Source organism: Cryptomeria japonica, chromosome 9, assembly GCF_030272615.1.
Source record: "Cryptomeria japonica chromosome 9, Sugi_1.0, whole genome shotgun sequence".
NCBI classification, from domain to species: domain Eukaryota; kingdom Viridiplantae; phylum Streptophyta; class Pinopsida; order Cupressales; family Cupressaceae; genus Cryptomeria; species Cryptomeria japonica.
Genome location: NC_081413.1, coordinates 213,983,187 through 214,003,119, shown reverse-complemented (window position 1 = coordinate 214,003,119; position 19,933 = coordinate 213,983,187). Strand labels below are relative to the sequence as shown.

Sequence of the window (19,933 nt, the reverse complement as noted above, 5' to 3'; positions counted from 1 at the left end):
TTATATACTGGAGAATATTCTCCAAGGCATCCAAGGCCATTATTTTCCCACCCTTTTGGCCTTCAGCACTTTCTCTAAGTTTTCCATTCTACCTGCTACTTGTTCTCTATATTGTTCAATGTCCATAGATGGAGGAGTGGGAGCAACTGGCTTGTAGACCATCATAGCAGAAGGAGTTACCTCTGTTACTGAAGCATGTTTTAACATTGCATTTTCAGCATATAATTCATTATAGGCATCCTAAAGGTTGACTATTTCCTTCTCTAACTGATCATTTTTCTTTTGTAAATTCTTTGTTGCAGCCTAACTAAACATAGCAGCATGAACTGTCGATGTTGCAACCTCCAGTGTAGATGTATCTGATAGTCTTTTAAACATTATATTTCCCTTCAATTCTTGGTTCACCTCAACAACCTTTGGCTTTTGGGTGGAGGGTGCAATGGCCCACATTGCTAATTTTTTTGTCTTAGGGTTAAACTTTGACCCTCTTATGCCCTATTCTGCCTCAATTTCAATGGCAAATATTGTGTATTTTTAGCTCCTTATAGTATCTGGGGAAAATGTAGAAGCTATGTCCCAATCAAGGAGGAGGAGAATACCACTTCCTTTTACCAATATTCTTCCCTCCTCTAGGGTAATGTTTATCTCATCAAAATTTACCTCTTTAATTGTAGAGGTTGCAACTTCATTATGCTTAGAGGGATCAACCCCTACTTTGTTTGTCTCTAGCTTTTCCAAATATTCTTGTCCCTTTATTTTAGCCAGTTCTTTAAATTTAGGACTCTTTATAAACTCATCATCAACCTTGAATTGGGTAGAAGCTAGAATTCTTGTATCATCCAACTGATCGAGCCTCGCTTCCTTGTGCATATATATCGTACCTGTAGGTACCTTGGTGGCTTTTGTCTCCCTTGGAGGTAATGGCATTGGATGATTTACCTTCTTTCCTCGCCTATTGGCCCTGCACTTTCTGCCACCACCTTACTGTCCTCTCCCACAACCAATGAATACTCAACCAATGGTGATTGTTGTTCAGTCCTCTACCTCTTGGCTTGTTGCAGTTGTTGTGGTTGGCTTGGAGGGAGAGCTTGTGAAGACTATGTATCAAGCTCTATTATTTGTACTCCAATAGGTGTTTACATAATTGGAGGTGGCCTAGGAGAAGGCTTATCCTCTACCATTGGATCTTTCGCATACAATTTGTCAAAATATTTGATAATCAATTGGATCCTCTCAATAGGATCCTCAATCTCTAAATACAAACCTTGGTAATCAAGATTGATTCTTTTTCTCTCTTCTCCTTTTTGGATGATTACCCATTTCCTTCTTCTTTGATATACCTCATTTGTATTCAGACAAATTTTTATAACATCTTCACTGTTAAGCACTTGGTGCTTATAGCCTCCTCTTTTGATTTTTGCCCTAAGTCTCTCTATGAGCTTCTCAGGATCTAAATATCTAGTTACCCCAAACTACAAATTATACTTCTTTATGATGGAGTAAATAATCTCTAATCCTTTTCTTCCTAATTGAAAATTAGAGAAAACTATATAATGAGGCAAGAATGTGTCTTTTTTCTATCTTTCTAGGTGCTCTCTTTCAACCCAATTCATCTAGTCGCATAAATTGTAAAAATGCTACTCTTGGAGACACAAACTTGGTAGGATATGTGGTAGAAGTAGGCATCCATAAAGCCTAAAAACAGTGTGGTCAAAATGTAGAAACCAATAACCCTAATTGTGATTGATATTCAAGTCAAGCTTCATCTCTTGAGGCCTCAACATTATAACAATTTGAGGAGGCAATCTATTCATGTCTTCTCCTAACAATCTTATGATCCTAATAATAAAGCAATTGTGAAAAGAAGCAAAATCTGAATTGGGGTAATGCATGCCCCACACATATGTCTAGCGGTAGACAAGAATCCTCTTATGTCATTCTTACATGTAGAGCCTTGTCCCAGCCACTCATACAACAAAAAGTTGCAAAGCAGAGAGTATAACCTGAAGTTAATTGTTTTCTCACTTCTTTTTATCTTCATCAATCCCTTGTGGATTTCATTAATAAGGAAAGTGGCATAGTCAAATTCTATATTCACCATAGTGTTTGAAATGTGCATAGCCATGCATATTAGCTCAACTAACATTTTTTGTTTATTGTCTCTTCCCAAAACTTGACAGGGGGCATATTATGTCTTGACGAAGTACCTCTCAAATGTAGCAATCAAAAAGGGCTCCCTCTCAGTTGTGGGAATGGGAACAGACTTATTCTTGATTCCTTTTAGCATGTACTATGCAACCTCCCCCCATCTTAGGGTACCTTTTTGCATCTCATATTTTTCCTTGAAATCCTCAAAGTCACTCTTCTTGTTTACTACCTTGCTAAGCATGAAGGCATTTACTATCCTCTATTTAGCGATGGTTACCAGTGGTCCACCATCCCTTCTTCTGATAACTTTAACATTCTCATTGTATACCCTAGCCAAAACCCTCAAGAAATCAACATCCAAAAAGACATTGGGCACAACAAGCCTACCTAAGTCATACACCCATACATTTGAAATAAGCACTTCCGTGAATCTATTATCATAAAATTAGTTAAACAAGTTCCACCCAAACAAATGGATTGTTGCATCCTGACATTGTTCAGAAGAATCCTCCCATAAAGTTTGATTTGTAAAATACCTCATATTTGATCCCAAGAGAAGGTGCAACAATTATTGTTACAATATCCTCTTATTTTCAGTAGGAAAGGAGCTATGGCCTACTTGACTCATGTTGAATTATTAGGGTTTGTTTTAGGCAGAGATCCTAGGGTTTTGATAATAATTCAAACACTACTTACTATAGCCTAATCCACCACCTAGTTTTGTTTATATCTTCTGAGAAATTGAATTGCACTGAAAAAACTACTTACTTGAAAACACTTTTGGAAACCCTAGAACACTTGCAAGATACGTCGCTTTTTCTCTAAGAAATCACAACTCTCTTGATGAATGCATAGGTAAATGATTTGGTTTCCAAATTCAGTATTTATTGTTGAATTGGTACATTTGATAGTCTTTTCTGGCATTACTTTGCATGTGTAAGCATTCAATTTGATGAACGGCTTCCTTTTTTACAAAATTGAATTATATACATTGATCATCTCTTACTAAACGATTCAGACTCATTTGACCTTGCTTGACCATAAGTTGGCACTCTCTTTCCACAATGTGTGTTGTGTCACCCACCTCTACCTTTGCCCGTAAGCCCACAGGGTCTATTAAGTCCCACCACATTCTTCCACAAGGGAGTGAAAAGTCTTCAATTCTTTCACGCCTATCTAAACATAATGCCACATGGCAGGCTCCCACTATCCCACAAGAGACACCCAACCCGCCATCGTTCCCTAGTGGGGGCACAAGGAATGGTTTATCTTTCACTAAAAAAATTCTCTAGCTATTACAACTAACTCATCTCGCTCGCTTACAACCATTTGCTAACCCTTTTGTCATAGCCTGCGGGGATGTACGAAACATTCCTTTTAACTTGGCAATTACTTTCACAGTTTCCATTTGTGTTGGCCCACTAGCCCATAGTTGTTTAGACAAATAGGCATTAACCCTCGCGGGGACGCAAAGAGCAACTAATTTTTAAAGCTAACCCCTAACCTCATGTTCTCATGTGGCTTCTTAACTCCACTTTTTTGCTTAATTTTAAGTAATTGGAGTGTTCCCATCCAAATTTAAAATTGTAGGGAAAGGATAATTTAGAATCTTTTGTTATTTAAGTGGAGCAGCTATTATTTAGGAATTGAAAATAAGCTATGGGAAAATAGGGGGGCTAGAAATAAGCAGCAACTACGTATTGCCAAAAATGCCACGTTGCTCCACAATTTTGTTTCCCTCTTTTTTTTCAATGTTTTATTTCTATTTTTTCTTATGCACAAATTATTACTAATATTATTAATACCAATTTTAAGATGTCCCTTAAAAATAAGTAGAAAAATAAATACTCATGGGACCACCAGCTCCATAATGTTTCCTAAAAAAGTTAAGCAGTTGTTGCTAGCCAAAATAAGCTAAGCAGTTGCATGGGAACATGCCCTAATAGTCACAACTAGCAACTAAAGTAGACCCTCCCGCACGCCCACAATGGCTAAGGCAATGTTGGTTCTCCGTGAGGAATCTTAAAGATAATGTTTAAATGTTGAGTGGTGGTCACCAAAGAGTATCCCACACACTCATAGGAGCTAAAGAACTAACAATTTGATGCTTGCGGGGATGCAAGGAGTGTTTACGGTTTGGATAAGTCAACACAGCTACTCAAATAAAAATTTAAGGGATTTGCCAAGGGACTTTAGGGGATTAAATTAAACATGCAACCAATTTATAATTGATTCACTAGGTAGCAGGGTCGGCCACCACACAACAATTGTAGGCTCAAGTTGTAACTTAAAGCACTGGCAACCTATAAGCAACAATCAATGATGAAATATGAAGTTGCGATATGAGATCCTTGCACAATGCAATAAAAATGTGACTCTTGTCTCAATTCTAGTGACACTATGTAGGAAATTGGTTGTGTCAAAGCTTCGGCCTAGAATTGAACCTATGTCATTGATATTCGATCATCTAATGATGCATGTAAATATAAATTTTAAATATTTTCTATTTTCTATTGCAATTCACAAATAGCATTTATTAATTAATCAAATATTACAATAAAATGTTAAAAAGAAAAGGTTGGCATCGCCAAATTCCTTATAGAGGTAAATCTAGCAGTCAAATCAAATAATAGTCTCAGGTCAATGTCAAGTAAATAGTAGTCACATCAAGTAATTTCACAACATCATGACTTTGAGGTGGGACGGCTTTCCTAAAGTTGTGATATGAAAGCCTTGTTTGATGCAATAGAAAGGTGACACTTGTCTCAATTCTAGTGATGCTATGTAGGAAATTAATTGTATGAGAGCTTCAACTTGGAATTGAACCTACGTCATTGATATTCAATAATTTGACGGTGGGTGTAAATATAAATATTAAATATTATCTTTTTTCTATCACAATTCGCAAATAGCATTCATGTAATGCCCCGCCAGGAAACCCCGAAGGGATTAAGCCATAACACAAGAATAGAGTGCAATAAAAAAAATTTTAAAAGTTTCACCACATAAGATACAACAAGATATCAAAGATTCAGATTACAAAGCGGAAGACATCAACTAACACCTAAAGAGTTTCCCAACGAGATTACTTAAATTTCACAATTCACTTAACTCACACCATTATTCCAATAAGCTAATTATCTTAATAACAAGATAATTCTCAATCAGGATAATTTCTTTCAAAAGATGGAAATATAAATAACAAGCAAGGACTCATCCATTAAGATCTATTCATAATCTTCATTCAATCTTTTCATTTAAAATTACAAGCCATACATCCAATATTCTAACACACTAAAATTCCATCATAAACATAAGAGATCTTTTCAAGCATACTTAATTTCTTTAACAACAACTGAATACATTCCATTACTCTAAGTTACATTCTTTCATATTCCAATTCTCTACATTTAAAAGACGATTACATACATGCATCTACGATAAATCTCATCTAAACCACTTACGCATTCGATCAACATGGCATTCAAGAAGGGACTGAATATAAGCATTAAAAGTTAATTCCATTTATCCACTTAACCATTCTAACATAAGCTAATCATACATGATAAAGTTGAATAAAGGAAACATAAGAGAATACATCACATAACACCATAATGATCTCGGAGTTCACCCCTAAAGGGCTACATCTCCGGGTCTGCTCAACTGCAAGACCCCTCTATAATTAATAAAGTTAAGAATACAAGAGGTTACACTATTACAATCCTGCCATCAAGGCGAAACATAAACAATATACAAACGACCGCATCGGTCAATTAATACATAAACGATCCCTGAAAAGTAAAGGATCCAGCTGAACATAATCAAAGCTAATACAAAGGTCCAGGAGAGCAACCATAAAACTGAGTCATCACCCCCAAGGTCTATCATGAAACTGACACTCACAAGGGCATAGACAAAAGGACGACCCACAAAGGTACTCAAAAACAGGACAAAATGACAACACGCTAGCGAACGTAGGGACAAGCGTCATCACACAACCTGGTATGGTTACCATGGCAAGTCTTCATAGGTCCCGGCCCCATACGCTGGGTCACCCTGGCAACCTAATCCGAGCTTCCGGCCCATCCAAGCCTCATGTGGACCCACACATCCTCTCGTGAAGACAAGAATGGTGGTTTGCCATTTCAGGCCTTCTCACAGCGTGTCGGGTCTATGTTAGCACTCGTCCCATGTGTGAGGCACATTATCTTACTTAGAGATTACATTCTAATCTACTGTTAGGTTATCACTTATTAGACTCACTTTCGACGGGTTACCCAGCAGCCACTTTGGGCGCGGCCCCCAATCGAAAGCCACTTTCCCATACGACACTAGACCAAACTCAGACGAACTCAAAAACCAAGGAATAGGCATGGTCTGACGAATGGAGTCCAAGAAGAGAGAAACAATCATCTGGTCAAACACGACTGAAAAGATGAACACTTATTGACGGTACTCTAACTAGAGACCTGACAACTAAGGTCAACCACGAATCATCATTCGACTCACACAAAGAGGATATGACCAAATACGCCACTACCACAACACAACAGTCAACTCGGAACAGAAGATTGAAACAGGTACCCCAAATCATTCCATACGACAGGGTCCTAACAAACAAAGCACGACTTGCCATTTCATAATCAAAAGCGAATACAGAAATTAAACTCGCATAGGCAAAAACAGAAAAGACAATATTCATCAAATGCAATCTTTCCGAATTGATCTAAACGTTAAAAGTCGATCAAGTTTTCTACAAGATCCAAATCAGATTTCAGTTATCTACCTCATCTAGGAATAGGTGGTTCTTGGTTTTCTAACTCTCTAAGGTTCAAAGCATCGAACAGACATATTAAGCCATAAAGAGTTTTTTTAAACAAATTCATATTAATAAAATCCAGACAACCATTCATCAACTAAAATAAGATATTTAATCTCCAACAAACATCATTAACATACTGGTTCAAAACCAACCTCTACAGTTTCATATTATTTCTCAAGCCCAAATGCATAATACGGATCACGGAAATATAAATAATAAAAAAGAGAGTCTAAAAGGAGATAATCATTTCCAAAAGCATATCGTTTCAATTTCTAGCGATCAATGGTAAAATATCTCACTTACTTCTCGATTACTCAAATGATATGTTCTAAGATAATAATTCACATCATCAATTAGTAATTACATCGTATTTCAACGATTTTCCAATAGCATAATATTCTATTTGTTTTTAAACAATACTACCTCAATTAGCCAAATGCTCTAATCAGCTAGAAGGTAAGATCTAGATTTATTAATCCAAGATCAATCAGAATATAATCAACAATATTCAATTGCGAAATTACAGTTGGAGAACTTAATTAGAAAGAGGGCATAAGTCACGAAATGAAGTTGAATAATGATTAACCTATAAACTCCATTATAAAATTAATCAATACCAAATTAACATTTATCACGATATTGCCACCCTAATCATAATTAAGAAACTAATTAAATCTTAACATTAAAATAGCTTACATTAAAATGATATTAAATATCATATGCATTTTTTTTTTTGAATAATAAAAAAATACATTAAAAAAAAAACGATTTTAAAAACTTTTTTTTTAAAAAACGCATTTTGAAAAGGCGAGGGCGGGGCCCACCTCCCAACGGGGATGGCTGGGCGCCCAAGCCCTAGCCGCAGGCGGCATTCGCGCGGGCGGCGCCACTGTGGTGCCCGCAAGTCCGCGGCGCCCTGCGGCCACCACAGTGAGCCGCGGCCGCGTGCGCAGCGAGCAAGAGAAAGGGGACGAGCGGGAGAGGGGAGGAGGAGCGGGTGGAGCTCCGCTCCCCGCCCTCCAACCCCAAACCAAGGGTTTCGCTGAAAAAAAAAACGCAGAGTCCGGTTTTAAATTTTTTTTTTTTTTAAAACACAACTCAAAATTTGCTTTAAAAATTTCAGTTGAATAAGATCCGGTTTCAATGAAATTTGCTTTGGGTTTCCTAAATTCTTTGATGGTATTCAATTCCTCCAAACACAATGGGATTCAAACCACCCAAAAGGAAACATTAAGGGGTAACACAATCTCAAAACAAAATTTCCAGCCAATTCAAAATGGCCAAACAGGGAACTAATTTTACCACAATAATGCAACCAAAATTGTTTTCTTGAAGATCATAAGCAAATGAGCATAGATCCAAACCCATAAGTCCAAATCTAAAACTAAAATTCAATTTTAACAGAGTAGATCTTAACAACCAGCATTTGTTTTCTACCAACAGAACATATTTCCATGGCAACAACGAAGAACAGATAAGGTGATTCCTACCTTCATGCGCATTCCTGGAATAGCTGAAGGAGAGCCCAATCCTGCCAGATCCAGAAGAACTTTCTTCCTCCCAAAACCCCCAATTTTATCCAAAATTATCTTCCAACCCAAAAATTCTCCAAAAATGTCCATCCTCCAAAATTTCCCCAAATTTTGGGTTATATGGAAGAGTTGACCAAAATTCCATTTTTGGAATTAAAAATTTTTATTTAAAAAAATAACTCTCCAAATTAATTCTTTCTAACTATAACAACAAATTAACTTGCTTTTCAATTCCAAAATCGATTTCTCCCTTTAATTCAATTTAACCTTTCTAATTTCAGAAGCCAACAGAATACAATTAAATCTACCGCAATTAAATACAAAACTTTCTTTTCAACAGCATATCCAAAATGCATTCAATATTCCAAATCAGTCACTTAATCGAACTTACTCCCAATTTAAAATAAGCAATTCATAATCAACGAAAATCGCATAACGGAATCCCGATTAATTTAGTCCATTAATTTCTAATGCAAAAATACATATTTAATTAAGATAATTACTAAGGGCTAATTAATCAATTTAACCATACACACCAAGCACGCAAACCGAGAAGGTCAACCAAACAGATGACTCGCAAACCCAAACAAAAAGGGATTACCGACGACGACTGACGATGCTCACTTGAGCACGACTAAGGTCAACTAGGGTCTTACGACCACCTAATCCAACTCTAAGGATTAAAGAGGTACACTCAAACCTGCAAATCTAGGTGAAGACGAACCTCGCACTCATGCGGCATTGTACCTGAAATCTCCTGCAACCAAGAGTCATACATGTATACATATATAAAATTTAATGAAAGCGTTAGCCCGATATTAATACCACGAAATAGGTACACTAACAACTTGCATACACTAGTGTGAAAACCACATCAACAGCTATGCGTTAAATCAAACATCTAACTATAACATTAAATTAAGATAACTAACCAAGATTAGAAATAGATTAGGGCAGGGGTACTACAATTCATTAATTAATTGCAATTTACAATAAAAAGGAAAGGTTAGCACCGCCAAATTCCTTGTAGAGGTAAATTCAGCAATCACATCAAATAACAGTCTTAAGTCTGCATCAAGTAAACAATAGTCACATCAAGTAATTTTGCAACATCGTGACTTTGAGGTGGGATTGCTTTCATAAAGTTGTGATATGAAATCCTGGTGTGATACAATGCAAAGGTGACATTTGTCTCACTTATGATGACGTTGTGCAGAAAATTGGTTGTGTCAAAGCTTTAGCTTGGAATTTAACCTACATCATTGATATTCGATCATCTGACGGTGCATGTAAATATAAATTTTAAATATTTTCCATTTTGTATCGCAATTTGCAAAAAGCATTATAGCATTCATTAATTAATCACAAATTACAATAAAAAGGAAATGTTAGTGCCACCAAATTCCTTGTAGAGGTAAATTGAGCAATCACATTAAATAATACTCTCAAGAAGTAATTTCGCAACACCGCTACTTTGAGGTGGGACTTCTTCCATAAAGTCATGATAAGAAAAACATGCACAATGCAATAGAAAGGTGACACTTGCCTCAATTCACATGACAATTAATCTAGTAAACTAATGTCATTTATGGCAACTTGTGTGAATTACAAGTCCTTGTCGTTGGCTTACTATGGCTTAAAGCCTTAAACAATTTGACTTTAATACACTTCTGTCTCATTTTGTACCAATTTACGAAAGCGAAGCAACTAAATGAATGCAAGAAAATATTTTCTTGTTGATTAGGCTCATGTGAGTTTAATGCATTTTAACTTTAAATTCTCAAGATTTCCTTTGTCAATTCATGTAAAACTAGCTAGAGTTTCCTATTTGCATTTGGGAAACACTTTAGTCATGGACACACCGATTAGGTTGACAACTAATTTGAGGCAAATGGCATTCTTAGGATCAATTTCAGACGTGCATTTGAAACGCGTTTTTCAAATTTATATAGACTTGGTGATACAAGCAGTAAAATGGATCCCAGGAGACGAGTTTCTAGTTTTGGAAACCAAATATAGAGTTAACATGGTTGTGTCATCTTGCTTTGTAGTGTCTCTCCTTGATTTAAGCAAGGATAAGGATACTGTGTTACAATTGAGCAAGGAAATGATCAAAGAGGATTTTCTAGGTGGCTTGGATGATGTAGTGGAGGCAATCTAACTTGGAGTTGGGGTACCTTTACCTCAAGATATTGAAATCTATCTTGAGACCCAAGGTCTCGTGCATAAGTATCGATTCTTAGGAGGCTTTCAGCAAACTACCTTGGCTGTGCATCTCAACAAAGTATGTAAGGCATGGTGATTACTGAAGAGGCCACTTGTGATTGAGCCCTTCAACAACGTGATGTGGATTGACGGATTCATGGTTGAAGTTGTTGCAAAAGAAGGACAACTCTTAGATGTCTTAATGTCCTCTTTGTGTTCTTTGCTTATTGACTTTTGGTCACTCTCTTTGTTTGATAATGCTTACTGGGTTTTGGTTAATTTTTGTCATTTTGGAAATTTTGAAATTTTGAATCTATTCACTCTACATGATATCCCAAGGCTACTAAGTATTTTGTAAATTTTAACCAAATATAATGAAATACTACTCGTTTCAATTATCATTTTGACATTTGAGCAATATAGTTAGTAGTTATCATCTAAAAGAATTTTTTTTGGCTTTGTCACATGAATTATTTCATTTTTGAAACCTTCAAATATATAAATTTAATAATCTATTTAGTGTTTGAAACTCTCAAAACCTACCTTAATCTAATCTTTCAAATGTATGAACTTGAACAAAGGATTGGTCTGCTTCATTTCTTAAGCTTTAAAACATATAATTATAACAAAACCTATTCTTATTTATTTTTGGAGTGTTTAAACATAAATATTAAAATAAAAATATAGACAAAAAATAATAATAAATATATTTGTTTTAGTTATAAAGGCTTTCAAATTTAGCTCAGCAACGAAAATGAAAATTCACCAAGTAAAATTATTTTATTTGTTTTGTATCAAAGTATAAAACTTTATAGTTTTGTATATTTATATAATTCACCAATAAAATTATTTTATTGTTTTATATCAAAGAGCAATTCATGAAGTGAAAAATTATAGTTTTGTATATTTATATAATTCTCTAGTAAAATTATTTTATTTGTTTTATATCAAATGTTTGATTTGCTAGAAAATCTATTACATTTATTTGAATACAAGGAATAATCGCCAACAATAATAAAATTTTACTTCTTAAGGAAGAAAAATATTTTCCAACATTTTCTGCTAATTTTGGGCAATTTCTAAAGATTCGCCAACCACATTAATATTCTATTTCTACGAATAAAGAAAAATTTACCAATAAAACTAAATGTTATTTCTACAAGTAACGAAAAATTTGCCAAGATTTTATACCTTTTTCAAGGGAGGGTTTCTAAAAGTTTTCATTGGATCAAACGCTCAGCTTAGCAAAATTTGTATTCATCGCAATGAGCTTAGTTGGTGGTGTGGATCATCATGACACTTTCAGAATTGATTTCTGACATTTTAGGAGCTCTCCAAACTTCTCGGAGGAGCAGGGTATTCTTAGCAAGTCACCCAATTGCCTCTTATTATCGTCTCAAGTCTTCAATATCATTGTAGTGCTTTCTAACTTGGGTAAATTACGTTAATTATTCACTTAAGTTGTTCAATGTTGAAAAATTAAAATGACAACTTAGTGTAATAATTGTTAAAAGGGTGTTTTTAAGTGTGCTTCAATTTGGACACCTAGGGAAAGGATCCTTTTTACACATTGAAATATTATTAATCTTTTTAAAAGGTCATTTTGGAGAATGATGAAATTATTATTTCAAAATGTTGTATATTTTCCTCCATAAAAATTTAAAAGGAGGATATAGGCTCATTTGTGGGGTTTGACTAGTTTACATTATTTGCTTTTGACGTGAAGTGAAATTGAGTTCTTCCAAGATCTTGAGGATGAAAACCATCTTGAGATTGCTAGTTTTGAGGATGAAAACCCCCCAAGCTAGTTGGAGTGATTTTATACAAGAATCACCAATGTGCTACAAATTCAATCTTCAACTTTGGGTTGCAGATATGGAAGCCTTTGATGTTTTTAGAGTCTAATTTTTTGAGTTGCAATTGTGATGAATTTTTAATGGAGCTATGAGGAGTTTTTTTGTGTGTTTTGGAAGGGTCTTTTCTCGCATGTCATAGCCCATCATAATTGGTCATGCAATCTTTATTGCAGGTTTAAAGGTGGATTAAATATTATATTTTTTGTCAATTAACCTTGTTGGTCATTGTCCATGCTAGGCAAATGTTGGAATAATTCTTGAAGATTGGTAAAAGCGCAGGTTGTACACATTTAGGACAAGTTGTACCATCTTGGGATGGGCATGAGAATCCTAGAGGATGCCTCTTGGTTTTTGGTGCCTATTTCTTCTTATTTGGGTTCACCATATCTCTATTTGAAGGCTCCATACTTTATTTGGGTAGAGAAATGTTCATGTGAGGAGTTTTGATGGCATTCATGCTTGTTGTCCCTCTTAAACTAACATCTAATTTCATCATAGATCTACATTTTTTTGGCTACTATTATCAAGTCTACTATATATTCTCATATTAATGTGATTTGGTGATTTGGGCAAAGAGATATTTCATCTTATGTTCATGTTGGGTGTGTTGGGCGAGAGTTGTTGAGATTTTTATAGTATTCTTTCTTGATGTACAGACCTATTGCAATGATTTTTCAAAGCATTATTAGTCTTGCACTAGCATCCTTCGTCATCCATTCAAGGTACCTCATTCTCATTTTATAGTTGGGTTAATGGATTTTATGAAATCTAGCTTTTTGGGGGGTTGTTTTAGCAATTGTTATTATCAACAATTATTTCTCTTAAAAGGTGTTTATATGCATAATGACTAATATTGCAATATTGCCTATGCATTTTATATTGTAAATATTGTATGGAAGTATTGTTAGTGGGTTTGATCTTTTGATGTTGCCAATGTACTACTCTACTGAACAAGTGTTTATTTTGTATTAAGGTTTCCCATTGAATAAGTGGAAGTGCCCTCTTTGCTTTTCCACTACATAAGTGGAAGCACCCTCTTTGTTTGCCCACTAAATAAGTGGATGTTTGTAATCGCACTCCATCAAACAAGTGGTTGTGTTCTTTCGTTCAATATTGCATAAGAACTTCATTGAATAAGTGGTGTTGGCAAACTTGTCACCTAGTGCATTTCCTTATAGTTGCAGCATGGCAATTTAATTGTATATTACTAAACACCATATGATATCACCTTGCCCATCTTAGGAACTAGGTGATCAAAAAGTGGAAAGGAAGTTGCATTGCATATTACTTTTAGATGGTGAAAATTTCAACAACAAAAAGGTGGTGTATATCTCACAAAAATTGGAGTTTCCTTATGAAAACTATGTGAGGACTTCTCCAAATAAATAAAAATTAGTATATCCAATTATAGGGTTAACAAGGTGAGAGGAGGCATTTCAAGGTGAAAATTTTCAAGAAGATGAAGTCGTGGCATTTCAAATTTCTATTTTTCCACGTTGAGCAAAACCGTCCCTTTTGTAAAAGAGGTAATTGTAGAATTATTGTGATGGAAACAAAACTGTAGGGGTCGTCACATATATCACCACTATATTTTCATGACTATTGCCTATGGGAAGTAAGAGTTTCACCATAAAAAGCTAAATTGTTAGATTTTGAACGTGAACAACCTAGGTTATAGATCATGAAGGTACAAAAAGATAGAAGAGGCACACTAGCAAATGTCAACAAGGAGACTACATGCATAAATAACTAACAAGGTGTGTATTTGGTGATGCATCATCATATGTCTCCAAATGGCGATCTATGCAACAACATGCAAAAGTGGGTACTTATAGTTACACAAGGCCACTAATGACTAATATTTTACATTTATTTATTTTGAGTAGAACATTTTATTTTTGCTTTACTTTTAGTTGTCATAATGTGTACTCATTTCTAACAATGGGAAAATCATTATTCAGTAGTCTAGCCTTGACTTCATCTTGTAGATATCATTAAACAAGAAAATTGCATAGTATGTGTTATAAACAGTGTACATGTGAAAGTAATGCACATGTTTCATGGGTAGACTGCCCACATAAAATGTTTGCCTGGTCTTTCACGGTTATGCCCCCCTACTTGTCTTGCTTGTGGTTTTTTAACCCACCCAGAAGAAGAAGAAGAAATAATTTTAATGTCCATGAGGCTAAATATGGCCTATGGGATAGACCCCTTCAGAAATTAACTTCTGCATTACAACTCTTTTCGTGTGCAGCGTGATGATGAGAGCCCCTAGCTTCTCCACAAACCCCTCACTGAATAAATTGTCCCAAGAGCTGACCGTAAGAGTGTTTTCATAGCTGTCCCTGTTGGCCTTGAAAGCGTTGCATTCTAGAATGAAGTACTTTTCTGTTTCAACCTTACTCGAAGTGCAAAAAATGCACTCTTTCCTCCCAAGTTTCTTTAGGTCTTTTCCAACGCCTAGTTTCACACCGGAGCTAATGAGATTTAGTTCTTAATTGAGCAATGAGGATTTTGGCTTTCCACGATAAATTTGCCCCTATGTACGTTTTTTGTTGATGGTTATAGGAGGGGTTAAACTCTTCAATATAATATTTTCTCTTCCTCCCTAGCTCCTTAAACCAAGTGCGCTTGTGAAACTTATCTATAACATACGCCTTTATCTCCTTACTATTCATGGGGCACATGTTCAAGTAAATATCCCATTTTATTTGCTATTTTGTCGCATCCAAGTCTTCTTTCTTTTGCATAATGTGTCATAGAAGACGATCTTAGGCCATCGACCCTCTTCCATTTGCTCAATTCTTTTCAAATAGCAAATGAGCCTCGTCAAAGCGATTGCCTCCATAGGCGCAGCCCCCACTTCACTCAACATGATATCGTAGGGAACTAAGCTTTTGAGTTTGAACTTGTTTGTAATCAAATGTTTTTGGATCTGCTCAATTTGTTTCCTCTGTACATCAAAGGTGTTGTTGGCCCACACTTCGCAACCATAAAGTACAACCGGAAGAACTAAAAGCCCAAAGAGAGTTTGGGTAGTCTTCCAATCCCATAACTCTACCTCTCTGCACCTATTTTGGACCAGATGATACCCAACATGTTCAGCTGCTGCCCAATGGGCCACACACATGTGTCATTGTAGACATATCTCCACCCGCAAAAAACTCTATCGAGGGAGATGTGAATCAAAGTTACTCCCGACTAAGATAGTAGGTTGTTGACAATGATCCAACTATCTCGAGAATAATGAGATTGCTATAGCCAACAAAGCATTCCTAGCTTGTAAGACATCATCAACATGTTATCTTATTTGTAGGGAGTTCACTAAAGTCCCTCAAATAACTAGTGTAGGAATGATAAAGATTTAAACCTGGCTATTTGAAACTATTCTACATTATCTCATACACTACTTATATGAGGCAAGCACTTGAAGCCATTAATGGTGGGAAAAAATGTTAAATTTGTGGTTCTAACATCTATAATAAATCAAATATGCTTGTAGTTATTCATATGAAAATATGAAGGAATATTTAATGTAATAACAAAGCAAAGAACCTGTGAACATTTTCCGAGAGGGGATTTGACAAAAGTTAGGTTGGTCCTATAGACAATTAGGTTTGTAATCACAAGAACAATTAATGATGAAACTAATTTAGTAATTTAGATGGAATGATATGATATACTTTCACATACTTTGACAAAAGTTAGGTTGGTCCTATATACAATTATGTTTGTAATCACAAGAACAATTAATGATGAAACTAATTTTGTAATTTAGATGGAATGATATGATATACTTTCACATACCTATTTCATCCTTGCTATAAAGATAGAAATTTGTAGGAATGTGTGAGACAATAGAATGGGACCTAAGTGTTATAATCCTAGGATTCACACATTAGATGAAAAGGGTCCAAGCTAGAGATAAATAGAGAACATGTAGTTATTAAAGTGTAAATATTATTTAAAATTTATGAAATGGTGGAAAATACTTTTGTTAGGTTAGAGATTTTGGGTGGCAAACCATGCAATGTTTTAATACATGGGTTAACATTAAAATTCTATAAGCCAAGAACGAAGTTGAGAATTAAATTTTTAAAATTTACTCCACAAATAAAAATTAACCCACACCATTGATTAGGTTTTAATGGAGAAATTGAACAAGGATTCATTAACTTGGTAAAATATGGTTTTTTGGGGGGGGAAATTTAAATACTCTTTAAAGACGAACATTATAAAATATTGATGATATTATTTCCTCAAGTATATGTTTAAACCTTTGTATATGATTGGAAACTTGTAGGGACTAGTGACAATGAAAATTAATGTGATTACAAGTTAACATGAATATGGAAAGGAATCTAAGAGTCGCTACCTAAGAGATCTCTCCACCTAAAAAGAGAATATCTAATAGTTGAAGATTAGATACACTTAAAAATAAGGAGAATAGTTAATTTGTTAAATCATCAAATTTAGATGGCAAATTATGCAAAATTATAATACGTGTCAAAATTGAAACTATATAAGATAATAATTATGTGAAATATTCATGTTAGACTCGAGAAAGATAATTTCATAAAAAAATAAAATAAATTATGAACCCTTTCAAATTATAAGATATATAATTTACACTGTGTATAATTATGAAATACATATTTAACATAAAAAAATGGATTTTTTTTTCATACTTTAACTATAATATAATGTTAAAGCTAAAGTTGTAGATGCAAGTCCATCTATTTCCCTTCTTTGTACTTTTGTAAGGTGTGTAGACCAATGTTCTAAGAAACCTCAATGTATCTAAGTGATCAAAGGGCTATGTAAGACTATATATAATTATTCAGTTATATCTTGAACACTAATTTCCAATCATTAAGCTTCTTTCTTTCTAATTTTTGGTTTTAAAGAGAGAATTGTTCATCATCTATTGTATCTTACAAAAGTGTATGCAAATTTTGTAGGAAATGTTCTTTCTTGAACTTGAAATGTCAATTTACAAATATATGTATCAAGAACATGTTGAAGTTGGGTTGGATGATTATAGTCATTCTAGCAGGTAAGACTCTACTTTTCTCAACCATTTTGCAATAAACAAAATTAAGCATGTTGATATTAAAGTTACATCCATTTTTTTTTAAAATAAGTAAAATAATATCTTTTTTCTTTTTTTTAATTGTCTTCCTTATAATTTTTATTGGATATGGAAATGTAAGAATTTTATTAAGATAGATATTTCCAATCATCTAATTGATAGAAATATTTGAATAAAAGTCAAAATATCTATGATATAGATTTTCTATTGATTCGTGTTAGACAATTGCACAATGAATGATTCATAATTTATATCAATTATTTTTTTAAATTTATTTTGTTGTTTCAATTAAATAATAAACTGAAATTATTTATGTTGATTTTGATGCAGGTTTACTCATTATTTGTCTATTATGTAGATTGCAAATGATACAAAGCATGTTGTCTACAATGTTAAAGATCATACATTTATTACTCAAGATTTTCATAAAAATTATGAAAGGAGTGGCTGCTACATTAAAGGGTTGTATGGTGTGTATAATAATAAAAAGCAATAAATTAAAGGAAGGTCACATGATACTGAAAAATAAAGTATCATGGGATTTTAAGAAAAGGAAAGGGATCAAGGAAATAAGGAAAATGAAGCTTAAAGGTGTCAAAGAAAAGGGAGAGGGTGATTTAAGAGGAAGGAAAAGGATTACTAGAGGAATGAAAAAAAGATTGAAGTTAAAATCCATGTCATTGACAAGAAAGAAGGGAAAAGAAATAGAGATAAAAGCAAAGAAACATCGAAAGGAATTGTTGGGGAAGCCTAAAAAACAACAAATAATGCTAGATCATGAAATAAAACCACAAGAAAATTCTCAAAGGTTGATGAAAAAAGAAGCAAGAAAAAAACATAGCCAAGAGGAGAAGTCGGATGTAAGTTTAATTGAAAAGAATTATGAGAAGAAAAAAATTAACATGAAGCAAAAATACACAAAATAAGAGATTTAAAATAAAGCATAGGTGAAAGGAGATTGAAAAAGGATGATACAAATTAAAAAGAATAAGAAATATGAAGAATAGAATGTAAGAGGAGCAAGTATAAGAGTAGTAACACAAATTACAAGTCATTAAATAAGAGTGTTGAAATATTCAAGAAGAATAATTGAAATTTTCTTTATATATGATTTATTTCAAATATTATAAACAAATAATATGAAAATTGTAATTCTTTTTAATACAAAAATAGCAAGCATTCTAATGTGTGCACAAAAGCACAATAGCTATTTTGTTTTATCTTATTCAAAATTATATTAAACACCATCCTTTCATTTGCTTGATGGAATTGTTTTTTTTAAATAATATTCTACATAGATTGAAAGACTTTACATTATTGATCTAAGTGTCATTATATGTAGGGGTAGTGGATCATATTGTAATGGTAATAATAAGCCATTGTTTTAACTCTTTATTAAATAATGAAAATGGTGTTATTATATTATCTATTTAATATTATAATTTAATTTTACAAAATGTATTGTTACTTTTACTAAAGTAAAATTTTGTTCGTTGTATTATAGTTGGTATTAAAAAGATTATAATGTTACCAAATTTATATTCTTCCTTAAAATATTAGGTAATAAGTTTTATACACTATTGCAGGAGAAAAATAAAACTTTCTTAATAATAATTTAAGGTTTATCTAATAAAATATATATAAATAAACATAAATCAATCTAGATTCATTAATAAAAGTGATGGGAATGATAATTGAATAATTAATATAATTTTAGGAAAGTAAATGAGAGAATTAATAACATATAGCTTTAAGAAAGGTGAATTGATGCATTTGGAAATGAATATCTTGGGATTACAAATGGAAGATAGAAAATTATAATTTCCTTGGGATTTAAAAATTTGTTCATTTTATGAGGGATCAAGACTATGAATTTGACTTCTGATCTCAAATTTGATCAAGTATAATATATCTTCTTGTTTTTGGTTTTTTTCTTATTAATTATTATCTACTCTATTATGTAGACTTGTAGCATTTTAGAGGATTATCAAATTGTTAGGAGATATTTCTTTTAGCCTAACCTTCTAAAAAATATTGTCTTTATGATCATTCAAATGACCAAAGACAACAAGATTGAGTTATATAGATGTGCTAGATGATTATAAAAACTTGAGTTATTTTTAATGGAAATGTTCCTAGAATGATCCTTTCATAAATGCAAATTATTTTCCCTTGATATTCCTTAATGTTGGCGTCTTTAAATGCTAGTAAACAACAAAACAATTGTGCAAGCTTGTGTTTGGTCAACTCTCTAGGAAAGAAAGGAATAAGTAGGAGT

General features: G+C 33.6%; 1 protein-coding gene across 1 annotated transcript in view; it reads left to right on the top strand.

Moving 5' to 3' along the window:
• The window catches only part of LOC131044535 (protein HAPLESS 2), a 348,241-nt gene that overhangs the window by 311,049 nt on the left and 17,259 nt on the right, over nt 1–19,933 (top strand). The window contains exons 17-18 of the mRNA XM_057977882.2: nt 17,525–17,619; nt 17,986–18,267. Coding sequence (XP_057833865.2) covers nt 17,525–17,619; nt 17,986–18,267 — 377 coding nt within the window. The remainder of the gene's footprint in view (nt 1–17,524; nt 17,620–17,985; nt 18,268–19,933) is intronic.